This window comes from Vombatus ursinus, unplaced genomic scaffold (genome assembly GCF_900497805.2).
Source record: "Vombatus ursinus unplaced genomic scaffold, bare-nosed wombat genome assembly UNPS02014775.1, whole genome shotgun sequence".
Classification (NCBI taxonomy): Eukaryota; Metazoa; Chordata; class Mammalia; order Diprotodontia; family Vombatidae; genus Vombatus; species Vombatus ursinus.
The window spans coordinates 8,639,941-8,662,129 of NW_020954553.1; the positions used below are offsets into that span (position 1 = coordinate 8,639,941).

General features: G+C 52.2%; 1 protein-coding gene across 5 annotated transcripts in view; it reads left to right on the plus strand.

The window, feature by feature from the left end:
* Positions 1-22,189, plus strand: part of COL16A1 (collagen type XVI alpha 1 chain) — a 77,048-nt gene that overhangs the window by 32,805 nt on the left and 22,054 nt on the right. For 3 of the 5 annotated variants that reach the window (XM_027864512.1, XM_027864514.1, XM_027864513.1), the window contains exons 38-53: positions 1,253-1,321; positions 3,512-3,565; positions 3,649-3,675; positions 4,313-4,378; positions 4,579-4,626; positions 4,746-4,799; positions 10,069-10,122; positions 10,428-10,466; positions 12,336-12,452; positions 12,542-12,583; positions 12,711-12,794; positions 13,565-13,609; positions 14,513-14,557; positions 17,266-17,319; positions 19,674-19,727; positions 20,919-20,972. In XM_027864512.1, coding sequence (XP_027720313.1) covers positions 1,253-1,321; positions 3,512-3,565; positions 3,649-3,675; positions 4,313-4,378; positions 4,579-4,626; positions 4,746-4,799; positions 10,069-10,122; positions 10,428-10,466; positions 12,336-12,452; positions 12,542-12,583; positions 12,711-12,794; positions 13,565-13,609; positions 14,513-14,557; positions 17,266-17,319; positions 19,674-19,727; positions 20,919-20,972 — 906 coding nt within the window. The remainder of the gene's footprint in view (positions 1-1,252; positions 1,322-3,511; positions 3,566-3,648; positions 3,676-4,312; positions 4,379-4,578; positions 4,627-4,745; positions 4,800-10,068; positions 10,123-10,427; positions 10,467-12,335; positions 12,453-12,541; positions 12,584-12,710; positions 12,795-13,564; positions 13,610-14,512; positions 14,558-17,265; positions 17,320-19,673; positions 19,728-20,918; positions 20,973-22,189) is intronic. The other 2 variants (XM_027864515.1, XM_027864516.1) reach the window with 2 other exon arrangements.

Sequence of the window (22,189 nt, forward strand, 5' to 3'; positions counted from 1 at the left end):
AAGGAAGGAAAAAGAAAGAGAGAAGGAAGGAAGAACAGAAGGAAGGACAGAAGGAAGTAAGGAAGGGGAGGGAGGGAAGAAGGAAGGAAGAAAGAAAAAGAAAGAGAGGAAGGAAAGAAGGAGAAAGAAAAAGGAAAGAAAGAAAGAAGGAAGGAAGGAAGGGCGAAGGAAGGAAAAAGAAAGGAAGGAAGGAAAAAAGAGAGGAGGAAGGAAAAAGAAAGGAAGGAAGGAAAAAAGGGAGGGAAGGAGGAGAAAGGAAGGAAGGAGAAAGAGTAAGGAAGGAAAAGAAGAAGGAAAGAAGGCAGGAGGAAGAAAGAAAGAAAGAGAAAGGGAGGGAGGGAGAGAGGAAGGAAGAAAAAGAAAAAGGAAGAAAAAGAAAGAGAAAGAAAGAAAGGGAGGAAGGAAGGAAGGAAGGAAAGAGAAAAGAAAGAAAAAGGAAGGAAGGAGGGAAAGAAAGAAAAAAAGAAAAAGATCAATTATCCCAGGCTGGCCATCCTTCAAAGGAAGTCATGAACCACTCCCCATCTGGGTTCAAGTCGCAGTTTCAGACGCAGGCTCACAGCATCCAGTCTGAGGAGGCACTGCTGGCATAACTTGACCGGAGGGAGGGACTAAACCGGGGTGGGGGGGGGGACCTGCAGCCTTGAGACTGCATGTGGCCCTCTAGGCCCTCAAGTGTGGCCCTCTGACTGATTCGAAACTTCACAGAGCAAATCCCCTTATTAACAAAACCCCTTGATAAAAGGATTTGTTCTGTAAAATGCAGGCTATACCCATGGTCCATGGCTAAAGCTCCCAGTTCAAATCCTGCCTCAGGCACTTTCTGCTCAGTTATCTGACCCTAAGCAAGTCTCTTCATCTCTGTGAGTCTCACTTCCCTTATCTCAGGCTGCCCTTCTCACATGTTTATTATGAAGAAATTGCTTGGTTCCTCTTCAAGGGCCAGAGAGACAGGGAGAGGTGTGGGCCTGTGATTTCACCAGCACAAGGACCCCCTTCTCGGGGGTTTAGGTTCCTCGTTTCCTGGAGAGCTGAGAGGCTCATTTGCTCAGGTTCCCTTAGCCAGTATGGGTCAGGGGTAGGACCTGAACCCAGAGCACCTAGGCCCCTGTTCTCTCTCCTGTGCTGTGCTGCCTCTGCTGTGGCCGCAGAAGTTATCATGAGGACGTAAGTGGATGCACTTGGAGGCTGCAGGGCTGTCGGTTTCATCCTCCATACCTGAACTTTAACCTTTTTTCTTCCTTTCCTCTAGGGCTCTGCTGGGGTGAAAGGCGCCATCGGACCCCCAGGACCCGTGGGCCTCAGTGTCACCGGCCCCCAGGTAAGGGCACAGCCCTTATTCCTAGAGCAGGCATAGGCTGTCCTGCAGCTGGGGAAAAGTGGGACACAGCTGGGCTGGGAAGGCCCCAGGGGGCTAGGGCTGGGGGCAGGCTGTTTGTGGGGCCAGCCAAGACCTCTGAAGCCTTTGTCCCTGTCTGGTGGGGAGCTGGGCCAGGAGCCAGGGCCCCTGATTGGTGCCCAGCCCCCTCCTCAGATCCCCCACCTCTCCATCCCTCTTCCACATAGTTGTCAAAGCGATTTTCTTTAAGTGCAAGTATAACCCTAAACTCCAGAGGCTCCCTATTACTTCTGGGGTCAGATGCAAACTACTCTGTTTAGCATTTAAAGCCCTTCCCAGTCTGATTCCACCCAGCATCATTGTACATTACTCCCCTTCATATACTCTAGAGTCCTGCCAAACTGGCTTGGGAAAGACTATCAACTATGGAGTCAGAAGACATGGGTTCAAATCCTGCCTTTGACTCTTAACCTGAGGGACTTCAGCCAGCTCAGGGAGTCAGTCAACAGTGACTTAGTCATCAAGAATTTATTAAATACTCACTATATCCCAGGCACTGTGCTAAGCTCTGGGGTTACAAAGGAAGGCAAAAAAAACCAGTCCCTGCCCTCACGTCTATAACTGGGTTCATACAATCTGCCTCCAAAGGAGACAGAAGGGATTCTCAGAGAGGACCGCCTGGGCAGCTGGAGGGCCTGCAAGAAAGCAGGACTGGAGCTGAATCCTGGAGAAAATCAGCATCACAAGGATGGGGGACAGTCAAGGCAAAGGTGCAGAGGTGGGAGATGACAGGTCGTGTTCAGGGAATAGCAAGAAGGCCAGTGTCTGGCTCATAGAGCTCATGGAGGGCAATGAGAGGTAAGAAGCCTCGGAAGGTCGGAAGAGAGCTGCTGGAGTTTGTAGGACAGGAACATTGTTGGGCTGATGCTTTAGCAATATCAGCTTGGTGGCTGAGTGGAGGATGGATTAGAGCAGGGAGAGATGAGTCAGGGAGACTCAGTCAGAAGGTTGTTGCAATAGTCCGGGTAGGAGGTGAGGAGGACTTGGAACCCTCAGAGTGGTGTCTGTGTGAGCAGAGAAGGAGACAGATGGGAGAGAGATTGTGAGGGTGGGACCGACGAGATTCGGCAGTAGGTCACTTGGCCTCCCTGGGCCTCAGTTTCCTCATCTGTAAAAAATGAGGGGGTTGCGCTAGATGGCCTCTGAGATCTCTCCCAGCCCTTGTAATGTCATCGGTCCTCTTTGTGAATGAAGGACGAGCAACAACGAAACAAGAATGATGCTTCTGTGATCCTGCGACCCTCCCCCTGCTTCCTCAGAACTCTGCCCAGCCTGGGCCCCTTGCCTTCCTGACACCTCGTAGAATCCCTGGTTTCCTTCAGTGCTCAGTTCAATTTCCACTTTCCCCATGAGGCCTTTCCTGATTCCCCCCAGCTGCTGGAACCTCCCGCTATTCCCTCCGGTGACCTTCTCTTTTGTGTAAGCTTGTTCGTGTGCATGTCATAGAATGGAAGCTCCTTCAGGGCAGGCACTGTCTAACCTTGGTCTGTGTGTCCCCAGAGCTTGGCACATAGTAGGTGTCCCCAGAGCTTGGCACCTAGTAGGTGCTTAATAAATATTTGTAGGATCGTCGATTCAAGCTGGAAGGGACCTTGGAGGCCCTAACCCTTTCATTTTACGAATAAGGAAAAATGGGCCAGTTCAGTGACTTGTCCAGTGTAATTAGCAGAACTAGTAAGTGTCTGAAGCAGGATTTGAACCCTTCCTGACGCCAAGTCCAGTTCTCTGTCCACTACGTTGAACTGGGTTTGATTGAATCCCATGAGACACTCAGCAGATACAAAGCTGAGTGAAATGCCTTTGGGCCATAAGAAGTTGGAGCGGAGGCTTCTTGGGAGGAACCCAGGAGGATGCAGGCGTCTGGGGTAGAGATTTAGGTCCAGAGTCTGGCCCTGGCCCTGACTAGCTGGGACCCTCAGCGCAGGCATGGCCCTCCACTGCTCTGAGCCTCAGTTTCCTCATCTGTAAGATGGCAGGGGGACGTTCCTTCCACCTCGGTCTCCAAGATGCCCAGTCCCCGATGGTGACCATGCCCTTTCCTTCTCCTTTCCTCCCATGAGGAGGGAGGTGCCTGGACCAGCCTCACCTGCCTCTTCTTTCCTTCTCCTCCAGGGCCGAGATGGGCCTCGAGGGCAGCCAGGGCTGCCAGGAGCCAGCGGGATGCCGGTGAGTAGCTCGCCCAGGGTCAGAGCTGGGGCTTGGCTGCCTCCTGTGTCTGGGCCTCTTACTATCCTCTGTTTGTTTCCCAGGGGGAAAAGGGAGCTCGAGGTGAAAAGGTGAGTGTTCATGGGCTCTGCTGAAGCCCATAGAGTTCCTGATCTTGTATTGGTGGACAAGACTCTTCCCCACTTGGAGCCTCAGTTTCCTCATCTGTAAAATGGGGATAGTAATATTTGTGCCACCTGCCTCACCTTGTAAACCTTAAAGGTCTTGATACATCCAAGCTGTCATTGCCATTGACAAAGGTAGCAATGAGAGTGATAATGGACGGGACTACACCAAGATTTTCCCCTCCCCTCCTTCCCTACGGTGTTTTGTTGGATTACTCACCTGGGTTCCTTCCAGCATGTGGAGGTGGGCAGGCCTGACCCAGCCAGGGTCAGGTATGGGATATCGATAACAGGTATGGGAATCCCTTACTGTGGAGACACAGCTTCATGCTCATCCCTGCAGCCCGGGGTGGAGACATCTGTGACATACACAAAGATCTGGAATACCTACCTGCTTTATTGGGATGAGTGGGGGCGAGGGAGCTAAGTGGTCAATGATCAGAGGGGGTTTGGGACCAGCAGCTGTCTGGGTCCAGGGCGTCACAGACCATTAGAAAGCATCTGGTCCGATGCCTCCCTGAAGCTCCAGGGGATGCCCCTCTTCCTTTTTCCCTACTCCCTGTAACTTCTCTTCTCTTTTCAGGGAGATCCAGGGGAGTGCTCCTGCCCCCCCGGTTCCCGAGGAGAGCCTGTCTTCTCTGGCATGCCGGTAAGTGCTGCCCCCCTAGCCTGGGGGAGCAGCCCGGCTGCCCGCCTCACCCCTGCTGTGCCCGCTGTGCCAGGGGGTCACTGGGGCTTTGCGCTCAAGCCAGCGACCTCCCTTCGCACTCCCCCCCCCAACCTCCCGCTTGGTGTGTAGATGTCTCCTATAACCTCTCCCCTTCTTTTGCAACCCCCTTCCCCAACCAGGGTGCTCCAGGACTTTGGATCGGCAGCTCCTGGCAGCCGGGCCCTCAGGTGTGTGCCGCTTCTCTGCCTCTTGTCCCGCCGTGCCCTTAGCTTCCCGCCCCTGTTCAGCCCTTACCAAGACAGGGTGGGACCTTGCCCAGTGTCTGAGTCTCTCTCCTTTCTTTTAGGGTCCCCCAGGAGTCCCCGGACCTCCAGGACCCCCTGGAATGCCTGGACGGCAGGTGAGGAGAGAAAATAAGGGTGATTGGGGCAGGGATTACACAGGAAGGCTGGCCAACAAGACTCCTGGTATCTGGACCCCATTGCCTCCTTCCTGCCCCTTGACCAAAGTCATCCGGGTCCTCGTTTCTTTGTTAGCTGGAGGGTTTAGGGCATCTCTAGGGACAAAATAAGTCCCCTGTGACTATTACTTCCAAGGGCATGGCCTCTGGACGATAGAAGAGATTGAAAATGGTGCCCTCTGAGGTACCCCACGCAGATGTAAGAGACCCTAGACCTGGGTCACCCCACTCCCCAGGGTGTCAGGATGCCTGGAAGGATTAGAACTCGGCTCTCAGTGGTATGTTCAAGTCCCCAAAGTGTCCTCCTCTCAGCATTTCTGCGAGGAAGACCATACAAATGTTACTGGTATATCACTTTCCAGATGAGGAAACTGAGGCCCAAAGAGGTTACACAGTCTGCCCAAAATCAGATAGTCAATGTGTTAAGGGTGGGCCTGAGACCCAGACCTGAGTCCAAATGTAGTGTTCCTTCTCCTTCACTATGCGGCCTGCCAACCCTCAGAGGAGCCCAGGCTTTCCTGAAGGGCCAGGGGGATCTGTCCTGAGTCCCATGCCGCTTCCCCAATCACACTACACAAGGCAGGCTGTGCAAAGAGCTCAGGACTTGACTTCGGAAGCCCAGCTCTTACTCCTTCTGCAGTGGGTGAGGCACTTCTCGCTAGGCCTCAATTTCCGCTATTTGAATTAAAGAAAGTGCCCTTGATCTCTAAGAGTCCGTCTGGCTCTGAATTCTGGGATCCCATAATCCCTAGAGGTTCCATCCTCTGTAAATCCCATCAACAGCCTGGCATTCTGGCTCCTGGCCTCAGGACCATTCAGTGACTCAGATTACTGAGGGTCTGCTCTTCACCTTCTGAATTGTTCTACAAGCCCCACGTGCCCAATGGCAGCTGCAGAGCCCCAACCCGGAGCTCCTGAAACCTTAGTCTAGACCGGGGTGGGAGCCTGTGGCCTCAAGGCCACGTGTGGCCCTCTAGGTCCTTAAGTGCAGCCCACTCCTGGTCTAGAACTTACTTTAGCTCTGCTCCTTCTGGGCCACAGGTAGGACCCCTCGATCCAACCAGCACACTTAGGTATTGCTTTAACAATTACCAAGTGCTATCTTCCCAGTAATCCTGTGGTGTATCTACCATTATCCCTATTTTACATACAGGGAAACTGAGACTTGGGTTTAATGACATATTCAGACTCACATAGCTAGAAAATGGTGGACCTGTGACTGTCACACCCAAGGCCTCCTAATTCCACACCCCTTTAACACTCTTTGCACTATATATACCATGATACTTGAGGCCCTTGCCTTCAGATGGTCTAATGGGGGAAATGAGAGACATACAACCACATACTTGAGATAATGCAAGAGTAATCGTCAACCAGTTGTGAGTCCATGCAAGTTTATATGGCAGTGATGTAAAAGCTCATATCTCTATGGTATTGTAAAGTTTGCAGGGTAATAGTAAGGTTTAAGAGTTGTTATTTTACAGACAAGGAAACTGAGGACCAAACAGGGAGAATGACTTAGCTATGGTCACAGAGTAGAAGAACCAGCCCAGGTCCCTAGACTGATGAGAGCTGGAAGGTGGCATGGCATGCGTGAGGAGGACAAGTAAGGTGGCCCATCTGGTCAAACCGTATTGGGCACAAAGGGGAAGTGGTGTGGAATGAGGCCAAAAAGGGAAGTAGCGGCCAGGTCACAAGGTCATTAATGCCGGTATTTGTTCCTGTGGGTAAATAGGGAGCCACTGGACTTTATTGAGTAGGAAAGCTGCTCTACGAAAAGAAATTTGGGGGGCTAAGTGGAGAGTGGATTGGAGTAGGGAAAGACTTTTGAGGCAGGGAGACCATGTAGGAGGCTGTTGAAATAATCCAGGTGAGAGGTGATGGACTAGAGTGGTATTCATATGAGAGGAGAGAATTGGATGGTCAGTCAGTTAACGTTTATTGAGCACCTGATATTTGCCAGTCACTGTACCAAGCACTGGGGCTGCAAAGAAGAGCAAAAGACAGTCCCTGCTCTCAAGGAGCTCAGTTTAACAGGGGAGACAACACGCACACAACCTTGTACAAACATACAGATGAGTGAAAACAGGATAAACTGGAAATAATCAGCAGAGGGAAGGCACTAGAACGAAGGAGGATTGGGAAAGGCTTCTTGGACAAGATGGAATTTCAGCTAGAACTTAACAGAAGAGGCAGAGAAGGAGGGAAAGTATTGCAGATGTGGAGGGAAATGGCCAGACTCTGGAGACAGAGTGTCTTGTTTGAGGAACGGCCAGGAGACCAGTGTCACTGGACTGCCGAGTATGGTGGGAATGGGGAAGGCGGAAAAGGTGAGAGGTGGTTGTGAAGGGCTTTGGACGCCAAGCAGAGGATTTTCTGTTTGATCCTGAAAGTAATAGGGAGCCACTATTGATTTGGTGGGGAGATGACATGGTCAGACCTGTGCTTTAGGACGATCACTTTGACAGCTTAATGGAGGATGGACTGGAATAGGGAGGGACTTGTGATGGGGAGACCAACCAGCAGGCTTCATCCAGCTGTGAGGATAGAGATGAGAAATGTTGTGAGAAGCACAAGATCTGGCCACTGATTGGTTATGTGTGGTGGAGAGAGAGTGGTTGAGGGTAACAGCAAGGTTATGAGCCTGGGCAGCTGGAAAAATGGTGGTGTCATTGACAGGGATAGGGACGTTTGAGACGGGTGGATTTGGAGAGGAAAGATAATGGGATATGTTTGAGATGCCCATGGGACAGAGACTGGGACTGGGCATTTAAAGTCAAGAGTTACCTAGCATAGATGTGATCATGAAATCCATGGGAGATGATGAGGTCCCCAAGAGAAAGCGTGTGCAGAGAGGAGAGGGTACAGAGTCCAGGGGTCTGCCTACAACGAGGGACTGTGATAGAAAGGATGAGCCATCCAATGAGACTGAGAAGGCATGGTCAGAGAGGAGGAGAACAAGAGACAGCAGCAGCATGAAGGAGAAAGGACCCAGGCAGAGAGGCTGATCGACAATGCCCGTGGGATGGAGGAGTGGAGGAGGACTGGGAAAAGTCCATACATAGGATTTGGCCATTGGTAGCTTTGGAGGAAGCTGCTTCAGCTTGGTTATGTTGTCTGAAGCCAGACTGCAAAATGCTGAGAAGAGACTGAGGAAAGAAGGTAGGGGTGTGGAGGGGGAGACAGCATTTCTAGGCATTTGGCTAAAAAACGGAGGAGAGAGAGAATGAGAACTTGAGGGGATGGTTGTGTCTAGTATGGGTTTTTTTAAAGATGGAGGAGGCATGGGTGTACTTGTAGGCAGTAGAGAAGGAACCAGCAGATGAGGAGATGCTGAAAATAAGGGAGAGAGAAGATGATTGTGGGGACAATTGGCTGGAAAAGATGCTAGATTTGGAATCCAGGGTATATGCATTCAAGTCACCTAACCTCCCTGAGCCTCAATTTTCTCAGCTGTTAATTGGGCATAATCTATCTCACAGAATTGTGAGAATCAAATGTAATAGTGTGCATAGTATGTTTTGTAAGCCTTGAAAAGCTCTATAAATGTGAACTCTTATTATTGTCAGAGAGGCTGGAAAGGCCAGGATCTCCAAGGGAGAGAGGAAAGAGAGTTGAGATCAAAGGGTCAAGGACTGAACCTTGGGGAACGTGGATTGGAGGAAGGGTAGCCCTCCAAGGACTGGTCTGAGAGGTAGAAAGGAGAAAACCAGGCCAGCACAGCCTCAGGAATCCAAGGGAAGGGAGTTGTTAAAAGGAAGTGGGGGATCAGACGATCAAGAATGTCAAACACTGTAAGAGGCCAAGGAAAATGAGGCTTGAATGCTTCCTTTGTACGTCTCTGAACGTTCCAGTGCACAGAGGGCCGCCGTCCATCCTTCTCTCATTCTTGCTGGGCTCCCAGTCCCTGCAGCAGTGTAGGTGAAGAGGCAGCGTGGCCTAGTGGATGGTCCCAAGACCTCAGTGTGAATCCTGGTTCTGACAGTCCCTTCCAGTGTGACCTTTGGCAAGCCATTTCTCGCCCCTCCAGACCTCGGTTTCCTCCTTTGTAAAAGGAAAGGGTTGAAATCAAGAATCTCTGCCAGACCTACATTTCTCTGAGGTCAGAGAGGTGAGAGTGTGGCAGGTGGCCCCCAATGGGGAGTCTAGGATCCTTGCCCTTCTGTCTCTCACGGGATGCGCTATCGTGAGTGAGCCGCTTCAGCTCTTGGAGCCTCAGTTTCCTCATCTGTCAAATGAGAAGAATGCTTGTATCCCCTCCCTCACAGGGCTGTGCTATCAAGAAAGCACTTAAGTTTGAATTGATTTTTTTCCTACTAGATTGTGAATTTCTCGAGGGCAGAGACTCTGTCTTTTCAAAACAGGCATATTTCCTCCAGGGCCTCAAGGTGTCCAGCACATAATCAGCACTTAACAAATGTTTGTTGAATGAATGAATGGATGGATAAATAAGTGAGCGAGTGAATGAAGTGGTCTTGCCTGAAAAAAACTCCAAGCTCAGCTCTGCCTGTGTCTGCCTGGGACACCACGTGTCCACCTACCAAGTATCTGGAGATTCTCAGGAGCTTGGCCCATGCCAAGAATGAATATGAGCAGCAGCAGCCCTTCCCAAGGTCCAGTCCCCAAGGATGGATTGGGCTGTGGTAAAGAAAATGAAAATTCCCCTGAGCTCTGCCTAGGAATAAAAATAATTAGGGGAAGGGAAGATGAGACAGAGACAGAGACAGAGAGGAGGCTGGGCAGGGAGTGAGGGGAGAGAAGGAGGGAGAGAGAGAAAGAGAAGACAGAGAGATGGAGGAAGGAAGGGAGGTGGGAAGGAGGGAAGGAAGGATGGAAAGAAGGAAGAAGGGAAAGAAGGATGGAAGGGAAGGAAGGAAGGAGGGAAAGGAATAAGAGAAGGAGGGAGGGAAGGAAAGAGAGGAGGGAAGGAGAAAGGGAGCTGGACACAGGGTAACCAGGGCACTGGAAGAGAAATATATTCTATTTAAATTCCATCCAATTCCCATTTCTATTGCACTTTAAGATTTACAAAATGCGTTCTTCACAAAAGACCTACAAAGGAGGTAATTATCTCCATTTTACAGATGGGGAAACTGAAGGTGAAAGAGGGGGATTGATTTGTCCAAGGTCACAGCTAATAATTGATACAACCTAGGTCCTCTAACTTTGACTCTAGGACTCAATGTGCCCCTTTTATCCTTGGCTTTAGGGAATACCTGGACACAATGGTTTGCCGGGACTGCCTGGGCCAGCCGGAGATTTGGTAGGTATAAGACTAATGCTCCTTGCTCCATATCCATCTCTTGCCCCGCCTCAGAGCTGAGCTGTCCAATCTGTTCTCTCTCTGCGTGTTTCTTTTTCTTTCTCTGTCTCTTGATGTGGGAATGTCTCTGATTTTTAATTCCCTCAGTCCCATCTGGATCAAGTGCCCGGGAAGAAGGCTCAGAGAGCTGGGAACCACTTTCTGTTTCCAATATTCCTCTCAATCCCTCTCTCCTCCTCCTCCTCCTCACCCCCTCCCTCCCACCAGCCTGGCCCTGAGCCCTCGTGTCTGTGTCTCCCCTTCAGGGACCCCTATCTGCAGAGGCTGAAAGACATATTCTGAAGGTAAGAGCTTGAATGGGGAGGGAGGAAGGAGTGAGGATGTGAGGGCAAGAGAGGTCCCAGGGCGCTCGCCATCTTCCCCGTGATCAGCTCTTTAGGAGATACCTAACATGGCGGCATGCAGATGGAGAGCCATGGGGGAGTTTGTGACCTAAGACCCCCTAACGAAAACTACAGGGGCTTGTGTGCAAGACACAGATGACGGAGTAGATACCTCTCTGCCCAGACATCACGTATATGTTGGCATCATGGGCAGAATCACACTGAGGGGATTCATGCTTCAAGTACAAGCTGGACTAGATGACCCCCTGAGACCTCTTCCAGTTTGAAGCATTTATAACTGATGATTCATTCAATAACTATTAATGCAGCCCAAGGTCTAACCTGAGGGGGTGAGATCAGATGAGCTCTAAACCCCCTTCCACCTTCAGAATTCTATGCTCTCGTTCTAAAAGCTTCTCATCTCTGACATTCTATGCTTTTGTCCCTTCCAATTCTGAAATTCCCCGTTCTAGGTTCTCAAGTGAAGGAGGGTGAGAGGCTTCAACGTCATGCCATGGGCACATCAGCTGAAGGAACTAGGGATGTTTAGCTGGGAGAGAAGACTCAGGGGCTGTCATTTGGAAGAGGGGGTCTAGACTAGTTCTGCTTAGCTCCAGTAGACACAACCTAATTTCCAATGAATGGAAATTGACAAGGTCTATCTAGGCTCCATGTCAGGAACAAGGTCCTCCTGAACAGTTGGAGCAATGCCAAAGTGGCCTGGGCAGCCTCAGCTGGCAGAGGCTGGATGGCCACTTGCCTGGGAGGTTGGAAAGGAGAGGCCTCCTCTTCCAGCTCTGAGATGGGGCGAGGGTCCCTTCCCTCGGAGCTCCAGCCTTCCCTGGGCCGTGTCCTAGGAGTCCCTCCAGCTCAGACGCTCTGTGATTTATGAGGCTTCCTTAGGCTTTGGAGCCATCGTTACCCTTTGGCTCATATTAAGTTTATGGTCAAGTCACCTCCCAGTGAATCGCTCCCCAGCCCTCTCCTCGCCCCGCTCCCCTTCCTGTGTGTATGCAATGAGGCATTTTTTAAAAAGCTAAATGCAAAGTTTCCATTCATCTTATTGACTTCCTGATGGAGACTCCTGGCCAGGTTAAATGAAAGGATGCCTCTCTAGGGAAGAGAAGCCAGAGAGAAGCAACGCAGTCCTTCTTACCAGGGCTGCAGAGTGGTGGTCCTCAGGCGCCACCAGAAGAGTGCTTAGGGTTCACAATGAGGGCTTTACCAGTTGGGACCTTAGTTATATGGCTGGCTCTCTGGGTGAAGTGGAATGGGCAGCCTCTACAGGAGAGCCCCCAAAGAGCTCGGGTGTCTCTAGGCCATTGCCCTGTGGGTGGAAGGCAAAGGGCTTTCCTCCTAGCCCTCCTGGGGCTTATGGTGCTGGGCTGTGGAGGGAGCCTTTCAGACCTAACGTCTACTTCCATGGGAGCAAGGAAGTGACCAGTGGTACCTGGGCTCTGGCCCAAGCCCCAGGCCTAGCCTTACTGACCGCTTGCCTTCCTGGCAAAAGGAGTTGGGGTTCTTTCTTCCTCACTCCCACATCTCCATCCCCCCAAAGCCCCTCAGGGCTAAGAGAAGCTAACATCTGTGCCTGGATCCATGCCTTAGCAGAGCCTGGACACAGTGGGTGTGGGTGTGTCTGTCATGCTTCTGTGTATCTGACTTTCTGTCTGTCCTTGGGCATGCCTTGGGGGCATCATCCTGCTCCGGAGAGCAGGGCCTGAAGGCTGTGCCAGGCAGAGGACACTTGGGTGTGGACATGGGGGAATGTGTCCCCATGGTCTCAGCCGCTGATGGCCTCATTGCCTTCCTCTCCTCTCCCCTGCCTAGAACATCTGTGGGGACTGTGCGCAGGCTCAGACAGGCCCTCCAACCCCAAGCCTGTTGAAAGGAGAGAAGGGTGACCAGGGCACCCCTGGGGTTCCAGGTGTCGACAACTGTGCCCGGGTAAGAGACTGTGCATTGAACTAGTAGTCTGGCTAGAAAGCCATCTGCCCCCTCATCCCCTGAATAATGCCTCTGATTTCCTCCCCCAGTGCTTCCTAGAACGGAATCGCCCCCGAGCCGAGGAGGCCCAAGTGAGTAAACCTTCACTTCCCCCTTCCCTGGGGAGCCCCCTGGCCACTGCTCCTCTGTAGCCTTCCTGGGTGCTGGCCAGGCGCCTGCAGGGCCCCTCCATTCTCTGTGTCTCTGTTCCCTCCCCAGGGAAATGAAGAGGGGGACCCAGAATGTGCTGGGAGCCCAGGCCAGCCTGGCCCTCCAGGACTGCCAGGACAGAGAGGAGAAGAGGTAATCACGATGATAATGGTGGGAATAGTATAATCCATAATGGCCACGCTAATTCCTGTAACCGTGGAGGGTGACAAAGCCCGTCCCTCATAACAACATTATAAAATAGGCAGGGCAAGTATTCTTACCCCTGTTTTATCAAAAAAGGAACAGAGAGGGTAGTGACCTGCCCACTGCAGCACAGCTCAAAAGTGTCAGCACCTGGATTCAAATCCGGGACTTGTGAGTCCTGATTCTTCTGGTCTACCTGGTGCTGCTGCTGCTCTTGACTTTGAGATCATGAATATTAACCTCCAATATGAGCCTCCAAGAGCATCCAGGCTCAGCCACTTCAGTTCTTTAGAAGAGGAAACTGAGAGCCCAAGAAGTACCTTGGCCCAGGGTCACACATCTAGCCACTCACAGAGTCTGGATTCGAACCCAGGCCTCCTGTCTCCGAGGCCAACATTCTTCCCTCCCACCCAGATCAGGGATCAGAGACTTCCCATCTGCTGTGTCTCCCAACTTGGGTGCCCCAAGGGATGGGGGGGCAAGTCCTTCCTTTATTACCATCAAAGCCACTTAGAGTCAACTGCTCAATTACAGGCAGGCAGATTATCCCTGGCCCATCTTCCTTTCAAGTCCTTAATGACATTAGAGTCCGCTGGGCTTAGCAAACTCTTGTGTTGACATCTACTATCTCTGTTTACTTTCCCTGGGAGAGCCAGACAGTGTGGGCGCTCAGTCTTCCGACCCTGCCTTTTTATGTTATTGTTTGCCTTCTTTTGCAGGGTCCGCCTGGTATGAGAGGCTCCCCCGGGCTACCAGGGCCGATTGTAAGTGTCTCCAGTCATCTGCTTGGGGCACCTGACCTCAGGTGCCAAGGGTGCTTCTGAGGATGGGGGAATGGACAGCCCAGATTCGGTCCCGTTGGCTTTGACTTCCTCAAAATGGCCCCAGGAAGATACATTCATCTCCCTGAGGTTGTATGTCAGTTTGGCTTCCTGGGGTCCAGCTGGGCTGGGAGCTGGGCCCTCTCAGCGTTGGGACCTTCCAAAGCGTGCCCGTCCCCCCAACCCCTTGCTGCATGATAGCCATCCCTGCAGGAATGAATGAGAGCACAGGCCCTTTGGGTGATCCAAAATGTCCCCTTCCTCCTCTGGATCATAGGAGCTAGACCTGGCGGGATCCTTGGTGATCATCAAGTCCAAAAGAGAAGGAAACTGAGGCCTGGAGAGGTGAAACCCCGGGCCCAGAGTCACATCTGTAGTGAGCGGCAGAGCTAGTGTTCCAACTCAGGTCGTCTGTCTCCAAATCCAGGGCCCTTTCCATTCTTTGAGGCCCTGGCAGGAAGGCTGGAGAAGAGGCCTGATAAGCCAAGTGAGGGCCCTTCACTTGCATGAGGAGGCCAGGCAGCTTTTAAGAAGACAGCAGGGGGCAGACAGCTAATCTTGACGTCTGCCACGGGCAGGGCAAAGGGAACCGGCTTCAGCTACAAAGAGGGCAGCGTGGAGACGTTAGGAAGGACTCAGGGGCCATGGGGATTCTCTCATCTTGGCTGCAGACAAGGGAATGAACGAAGCGACCGGCAGAGTGATTGCTCGGCCCCAGAGTCCTCAGGGTGCCTGTTGTCCAGTCATCCCGGAACGTGGCTCTCCCCAGCCTTGGGCCTTGTCTCCTCTGCCACTCCCCAGGTTACTGTGCTCTGTGAGATGTGACACGCCTGTTTCTCCCCTCAGGGCCCCCCAGGTTTTCCTGGCGCTGTCGGTTCCCCCGGATTGCCTGTAAGAACCTAGAGCTGCACGCACCCCTACCCCAGGTCTCTGTGGTTCTTGTTGGCCTTCCCTCGGCTTACCCCACCCCACCCCACCACACCCCGTGTTTCTTGTTCCATTTCAGGCACAGTAGCTAACAATGGCGGGTGCCCTTCTCTTATCTGGAGGCTCTCTAGCCTCGCAGGGATGTTTCCAGCTCTGTGGTTTCTTCTTGACATGGGTTCTCTATCATCTCTTTTTCACTCTCCTCTTCATCTCACCTCACCTCCTTCCCCCATCCATCCCCCTGAATATTCACCTTCTGACCCATCCATTGACCCACTCTATGAAAGCCGTATTTCTCCACCCACTCTCCCTCCCGATCTGTCTTTTTTTTCTTCCTCTTTGGTCTGGATGTCTTTGTCCCAGGTGGTTCTTGGGGGGCTTCCAGGAGTCTGGCAGAGATGCCAACGCTCTCGGGTTTCTTGTTGCAAGTTGGCACAGACTCAGTGCCGTGCTGGGTGATTGGGCTGCCCAGCGGCCCCCAGCGACACCAGCCTTTCCCGTGATCCTGAGTGGATAGAATGGGTAGCCTCCCTATCTTCTCTGCACCTGGCACTCCCCTCCCTTCTTCCTCACCCCTTATTCTGGCACGGTATCAGGCCTGGATTTCTGGAAAATTGCCGGGACATGCCCTCCCCCACCTGGCACACCTGCCAGGTGTCGTTAATTGCCCTGCCTCCATCAGCCCCAGTGTGTTTGAGCCCCTCCCTGCCTGTCAGTCACAGACGCTAACCCGACTTGCGCTTGTGCGACTCCACACAGCTCCGTTGCCTTCCTCGGTGGTGTCCACCTCTTTCCTCTCCCTGACCCTGCCCCCAGGGAGCAGGGATGGGGAGTCTGGGCATGGGGCACCTCCCCGTTGTCGCAGTTCCATCTGCTCTCGTGTCTTTGTCCCTGGTGAGAAGTCTCTTGGCTTCCACCTCGTGTCTCTCTGCTTGCTTGGGTGAGGGGCCCATCTATTTGTCCGCCCATCCATTCATCCGTGTCGTGTCGTCGTCCTCTGTGGGCACCTTGGGACACAGGTGGGAGGGAGGGGAGGGCACAGGGAAAGGGCAGAGTGGGAGAAGAAGCAATGATGGAGTCTTTGCCTTCAGTGATCCAAGACAATGCCATTGGCAGAGTTGGGCTTGGGAAGAGACCCAGACTTTTGTTATCCACTTCACCATCCCTCTCCCCCTTGAAAAGTGTCAGGTGCTGCTCCTGAGGGAGCACTCCTGTCCTTCCCTTTCCTCTGCCCAGGGTGTTGTGGGATGGGACTGGTAAGTACTGGGCATGGGGTGACAGCAGTGAGGGAGTGTGCTGCAGTCACTCACTCATCTGGGATCTGGGCGGGGGAGGTGTGCCACTTGCAGACATTTAGCTGGAGGAGGAATGAGCTTCAGGTCACTCGGTCATCAGGAGGGAGGGAATATAACCACTGATGGTCACTTCCTTAAGGGGAGCTCCTTGATGAAAAGCAGCTCTCTGGAGGAGAACACTTCTAATAGTCACTTCTTTGTGGGGAGGGGATCTTGCTCGAGTCATTTTTATTATATTGGCCCTGCCTACCCATGAACAATATTTCTCCGATTATTTAAACCTCTAAGACAGAACACTGAAGACAGTAGAGGGGGCTATACCATTGTATTCCATTTCTCTGGGCATATATTGTTGAAGTTCACCGCTCCCAGCAGATTGTCACCCCTTTGGAAAGAACACTTGAAAGTCACTCTCTTAGGGAGAAAAGTGTTCCCCTTAATGATGATTTCTCTTGGGTGTATCTGTTTTGGGGAAGGGGTCAGGTGTTGGGGAATGGGAAAGAGGAACCTGTTGAGTATAGCTCTGGACATATCAAAGCTCATGTTTCAAGAGTAAGTCTTCAGCCCCTGTCCTTGCTCCTTACATTTTGGCTTTTCATTATCTCCTCCCTCCCATACCCAAGGGCGTGACACTAAGGAAGAGGAGGACAAAATTCCATAGGCCCAACAACCTTAAGATTGGATTGTACAGGTTAAATGGGACTGGATTGATGGGTCCGAGTGTTTCAATTGCTTCAGTTCCTCCACTCCCAACATTGATAACAGTTTCTGTTTTTGTAATAACTTCATGGTTTACAAACAGTCCTGTGAGGTAGGAAGTGTGTGCTTCTCCCCATTTTGTAGCTGTGAGGATGGAGACCTGTAGAGTTGAAATGACTTGCCCAGAGTCACAAAGTCAGTCAGCAGCAAAGCTGGGCCCTGGCCCACCCTCCCCTCCCCCGACTCTAAGCCCAGTGCTCTTTGTGCTGGACTCTCCCACCTCTCCCACTATCACAGATCTCCCAGGGTCTGGACCTGAGCCACCCACGTTGAGCACAGACAGGGTTGACAGCCTGTGGAGTATAATCATAGGAGACAGATGTGTTAGGAACCAACAGATGTTTGGCCTTGCAGTCCCCAACAGCTTCCATTAGGTGGATGTAAAACTAGGTCACCCCTTCCTGACCAGAAAGCACCGTATAGAACCTAGCTCACCGGGTTCTGACCCTGGACGTGGGAATGGGAAGACAGGCTCGAATCTCAGAGGGGACCTACCAACCACACGTGGATGTGGGTGGATGAGGCCCAGGCACACGCCAGCATGAGCCATGGGCAGAGGCATGGGGGGGAAGGGGGAGAGGGAGAGCCCCTCCCCAGCAGTTTCTGTTCTTTCCTAAGGGTCTCCAGGGAGAACGTGGTCTCACAGGACTGACAGGAGACAAGGGGGAGCCGGTAAGTTAAGAGGGACGCAGTGTCCTGCATGGTATTGGGAACACCAGGCGGGTGAAGGGAATGTTTGGCCATGACGGCTCATCAGTGTGACTCAGTAACGTAGTGGTACATGGCATGTGTAGCAACTTGGGGAATGAGTTAAAACTAACCCATTGGATGACACTATTGGTGACCAAAAAGGTTCCGACAGACAGAACAGACGAGTCAGATCGAACAAGATAGGATTAATAGGAGTAAATATCTAGTTCTCTACTGGGGTGGGGGGGGTGTCACAACAGCCACTTCTTAAATACAAGGTGGGGAAAATGTGGCTAGGTAGCAGTTAATGGGGAAAAGACTTAGAAGTCTTAGTGAATAAATGAATGAAAAGCATTTATTAAATGTTTCCTATATGCCAGGCACCATACTAGGAGTTGGGGATGCAAATACAAAAAAGAGCTGGTCCCTGCTTTCGAAGAGCTTACATTCTAATAGGAGAGCTGACCCATGGAGGGGTGTCGTGGTCACAGAAATCCCAGGGAGGGTGAAGGGAGCTGTATGGTGGCTGACTGACACACTCTTTCCTGATGCAATGGCAGGGTTGATTCAATTACTATTCCCAAAGAAGGGGGAGGAGAAGGAAGGGGAGGGGAGGAGATGGTATGTGAAGAGGTGAAGCCTGCTTACTGGCTGAATGCAAGGGCCTATATGAGTTTGTGCTCACTCCCTGGCCTCTCAGGAGGCCTCCCTCCCTGTGGCTGGCTCCCTCCTACTCCAGGGCTTGGTCTCTGGAGGGCCAGTGCAGAGGGGCCTGGCTCAAAGGGTATGGAGGCCACAGCAATGGCAGGCAGGTATGGAAGGGAGATGGGGCAAAGCAGGCATGCAGAGTCAGTATAAGACACTCCTGATGCAGCAGCCAAAAACAGCTAGTGCTGCCTCAGGCCATATTAATAGACAGATAGTGTCCGGAGCCTTGGTCAGAGCACATCTGGAAGACAGAATGTCTGGCTGGAGAGACATCGCTTTAGGACAGGCTCCGATGAACCAGAGTCAGGGAGCCAGGGTGGTGTGAGGGCCCGGCCTTAGGAGCCTCAGTTTAAACCAGGTATGTTTAGCCTGGAGAAGAAAGGAAGGAGGGGGACATAATCGCTGCTTTCAGATAGTTAAAGGGCTGCCATGTGGCAGAATTCTCAGACTTGTTTTGCTTGGCCCCGAAGGGCAGAACTAAAGCAACTGGTGAAAGTTGCAACATGGCAAATTTTAGTTTGATGCCAGGAAAGACTCCCTCCCAATGAGCTCCTTCAAAGTGGGAACAGGCTGCTGCTTTCCCCTTTCGTTGGAGGCTGGATAACCCATTTGTCAGTGATAGAGAAGGGATTTCTTTCAGTTAGATGACCTCTGGGGTCCCTGCAAGCTCAGATCCTGGGCCCCCAGCTTCAAAGGATGCAGCTTATCAGGGTAGAGACCCACTGTCATGGGCAAAGGCCCCCTATTCCAAGAAACAAAATCCCACTGGAACCAAACTCTGGCAGCCTCCCTTTCCAATTCACGACATGGGGTTGTACAGGGGCAGTGTAACAGACTGTCCTGTAGCCCATAAAGACACACAAGGGACTCATCATCAAGGTCAGCTTCTACTCCAAAGACCAGAGAGCTAGGCTGAGGGGAAAGGAGGGACGGGAGCAGGGAGGGCACTAAGGGACAAAGAGGTAGTGAGAAGGGATCGATCCGGCAGGTGAAGAAGGGATCCAACGGAGGAGGGACCTAGGCTGGTGGGAGTGACTAACGGCCTTCGAGATGGCTCTGATCGGAACCAGGGGGGCTTGGCAGGAGCAGAGGTGAACGGGCAGTCACGGGCTGGGGGCAGGGGAGGCGGCTTCCAGCCACATCTCTCCACCCTGGCTCTTTCAGGGGGTGCTTTCCACATTGTTCTAGATTGGAAGGGGCACATTCCCTGGCCTCACAACCTTCTCTCCACACACCTTGGGGGTTCTACCTTCCTAATGCCCTTGTCTTTTTCTTCCACCCAAGAATTCTCCTCCAACCTCCTCCACCCACCCAGAGCTGTCTCCAGCCTGGTTCCCAAGGATAGAGCCAATCTGGAGCTTGCTACTGAGTCCTGTTAATTAACTCCTCCTGCCAGGCAGGGGGCATGGGCAGAGACAGGAAGAGCTGTATGTCCAGGAGGACTAGGTTAGAGGCAGAAATACTGAGCCCAAGGCCTGGGGGTGGGGAGCTGGGCCAGTGGTTTGGTGCGCTGGTGCCAACAGGCTTCAAAGGTCTTAGGTTTTGGCACTGCCTTTGGCAGCCAGGAATTCAGAGCTGAGCCTGGATTTGGGGAGAAGTTGCTGCATCACCTCTGCTTTCCTCTGCAGGGCCCACCAGGACAACCAGGCTACCCAGGTGCTATGGGACCTCCGGGACTGCCTGTGAGTAAGAACTGGAGAGGGTAATCACTTCAAAGTCACATGGGCATAGGGTGCCCAGAAGACTGGCAGGGGGAGGTGAATGGGAATAGGCTAATGCTAGGCCAAGTGCCATGGATACGGTGGGCATCAGAGAAGCCTTGGAGGTCCCTGTCCTGAATTAGGTGATTGCCTCAAATGTTCCCTTCTTCCTCCCTATCCTTGCCTCCAACTGGTTTCTTGCCTGCCCTTCTGCCTGCAACTGTCCACCTGCAGGCTGCATTTCATGGTTGTATTAATGCTAAGGCAGCTGTGACTTAAAGGGATTTTCTGTCCAGCTGCCAGGCCCCACTTCCATGACATCCCGGAGGGCCCCTCTGAAGGTAGCTGATCCCATATCAAGGGATCCTGGCCATTGCTGGAACCATCTCTTCACCTCACTGCAGTGATCTGACTGGATTGCCAATCTGGGCAGGCATTCAACGTATATGTGTGTGTGTGTGTGTGTGTGTGTGTGTGTGTGTGTGTATATATGTTCATTCAGCAAACATATACTTATCCGACGCAGTGCAGGGATGCTTCTGTGCTGGGAGAATTGCAAAGTTTAGATAAGACACAATCCCTCCCCTCCTGGAGCTAATCAACAGTAATGAGGGCATTAGATAGAATGCATTCATAATGTCCTGTGAGGCCCGAGGGGAAATATCATTGCTGATAGTTTGTAGAGCAGAGTGGTGGGCACTTGAATTGGGTTTTAAAAGGATGAGTAGCAGTTCATCAGGGGAAAAGGTCATTCCCAGTATTGGAAACAGCATGGCAGGAAAGTTCAGGGCATGTTGAAGGAGATGCATTGTGAAGGGCCTGAATGCCAGACAACAGGAATCCATGCTGGCCCTGGGAATTGAGAGTAGGACACAGATGCAACAGATATTCCAGAGATGGATTTGACAGTGACTTGGTAATTGATTGGATGTGAGGGAGGAGGAAGAAACAGAAGTCACCCCCTGGCAGGGCCTGCGATTTCAGGATAACTGTGATGGGGGGCCAGTGCTATGGGCTAAAGGATGGCCCCCCACTTCCCCACTCCCACCAGCACCCTTCTTCAGTACCGTCTGCTTCAATACCAGGCTGCATACCAGCTGCCTTCTCCACCCCTCCTATGACAACTATGATGGGGCATGGGGCTAATTTTGGTTTCTCCACCTATTTGCCAAGGGCATCAAGGGAGAGCGTGGCTACACGGGTCCTGCCGGAGAGAAGGGAGAGTCGGTGAGTTGCAGCTGTGGAAGCGATTTGTTGATCTCTCCCCACAAACACACCCAATGCACCGGAAGATTATTCTGGCAGTTTGAGAAGAGGAGACTGTGCCACCCCTGCCCACCTCCTGCCACCCCCTCAGCCTCCCCAGCTGTATCATAGAGGGATCAGCCTGTGTGGGAGGGAGGGTCTAGAACTGAGAGGGACCTGAGAGAGAAGCGACAGAATGGGGTAGAAAAAGCCTTCTGGACTGAGGCTCTGAGGACCTCGGTTTGCATCTTAATTCTGCCACTTACAACCTGTCCGGCTGCCTGCCAAGTGTCTTATCCTCTCCTGTAAAACCAGGGGGTCGGCCTTAGATATCTGTCAGGTCCTGTGAGAAATCAGCTCCCTCACCCAGGGAAATGAAGCCATGCAGCTCAGGTCCCACAGGTTACTACCCAGAGCCAAGATGGAAATGCAGGTCTTCTGCCTCCCAATGCAGAAGTCTGGCAGCTCCACAAAGGCATCTCTTTATTAGAGGTGCCTCCTCCCCTCTTTCCTCTTCCCCTCCACTCCCCCCACAAGCAGAGCTGGCTAGAAGGAAGGGCTGGTATGAAGAGGCCCAGGCTGGGAGCTGCTGCTCCTGGCCCCGCCTTGGCCTCCTCACTCTTCTCAACCTGTGTGTCCCCGTCTGTAAAAGAGACATGGGGAGCCAGCCCTGACTTTGGAATCAGAAGCCTGGCCCAGCTCTGCGCTTTACTCCATGTAGGCCTCTTGGGGCCTCAAGGTCCCCTGCCTGTCAATAGGGCCTTGGACCATTCCAGCTCTGGTATTCAATGATCAATACTACAATCCCACCTCAGAGGGAAGTCTGTCCTTTGCTCTGGTCTTCAAGACTGTGTGTGCATCCTCTTCCTTCACCAGCTCACATAGAATTCAACCATGCCACTGCAATGCAGGAGATAACTTTGCCATGGTTCCTGGGTCTCATCTCCTCCCAATCATTTAGGTTTTGTCCCACTCTTCTCTTCTGGACCTACCTGAACAGCCTATGAATAGCTACTCTGCCCCTCAGCCCTACCCTGCAACACTGCTGGGTTATTGAGTTTCTCCCTTCAGGCAAACAGGGTCTCTGGTCATGTTTTCCCTCCTCATTCAAACAGAATCAGCATGATTTCTTCATCTACATGAGAAGGTCATGGTCTCTGGTCACCATTAACCCTCAGGTCAGGCAAAGTCACTGTGTC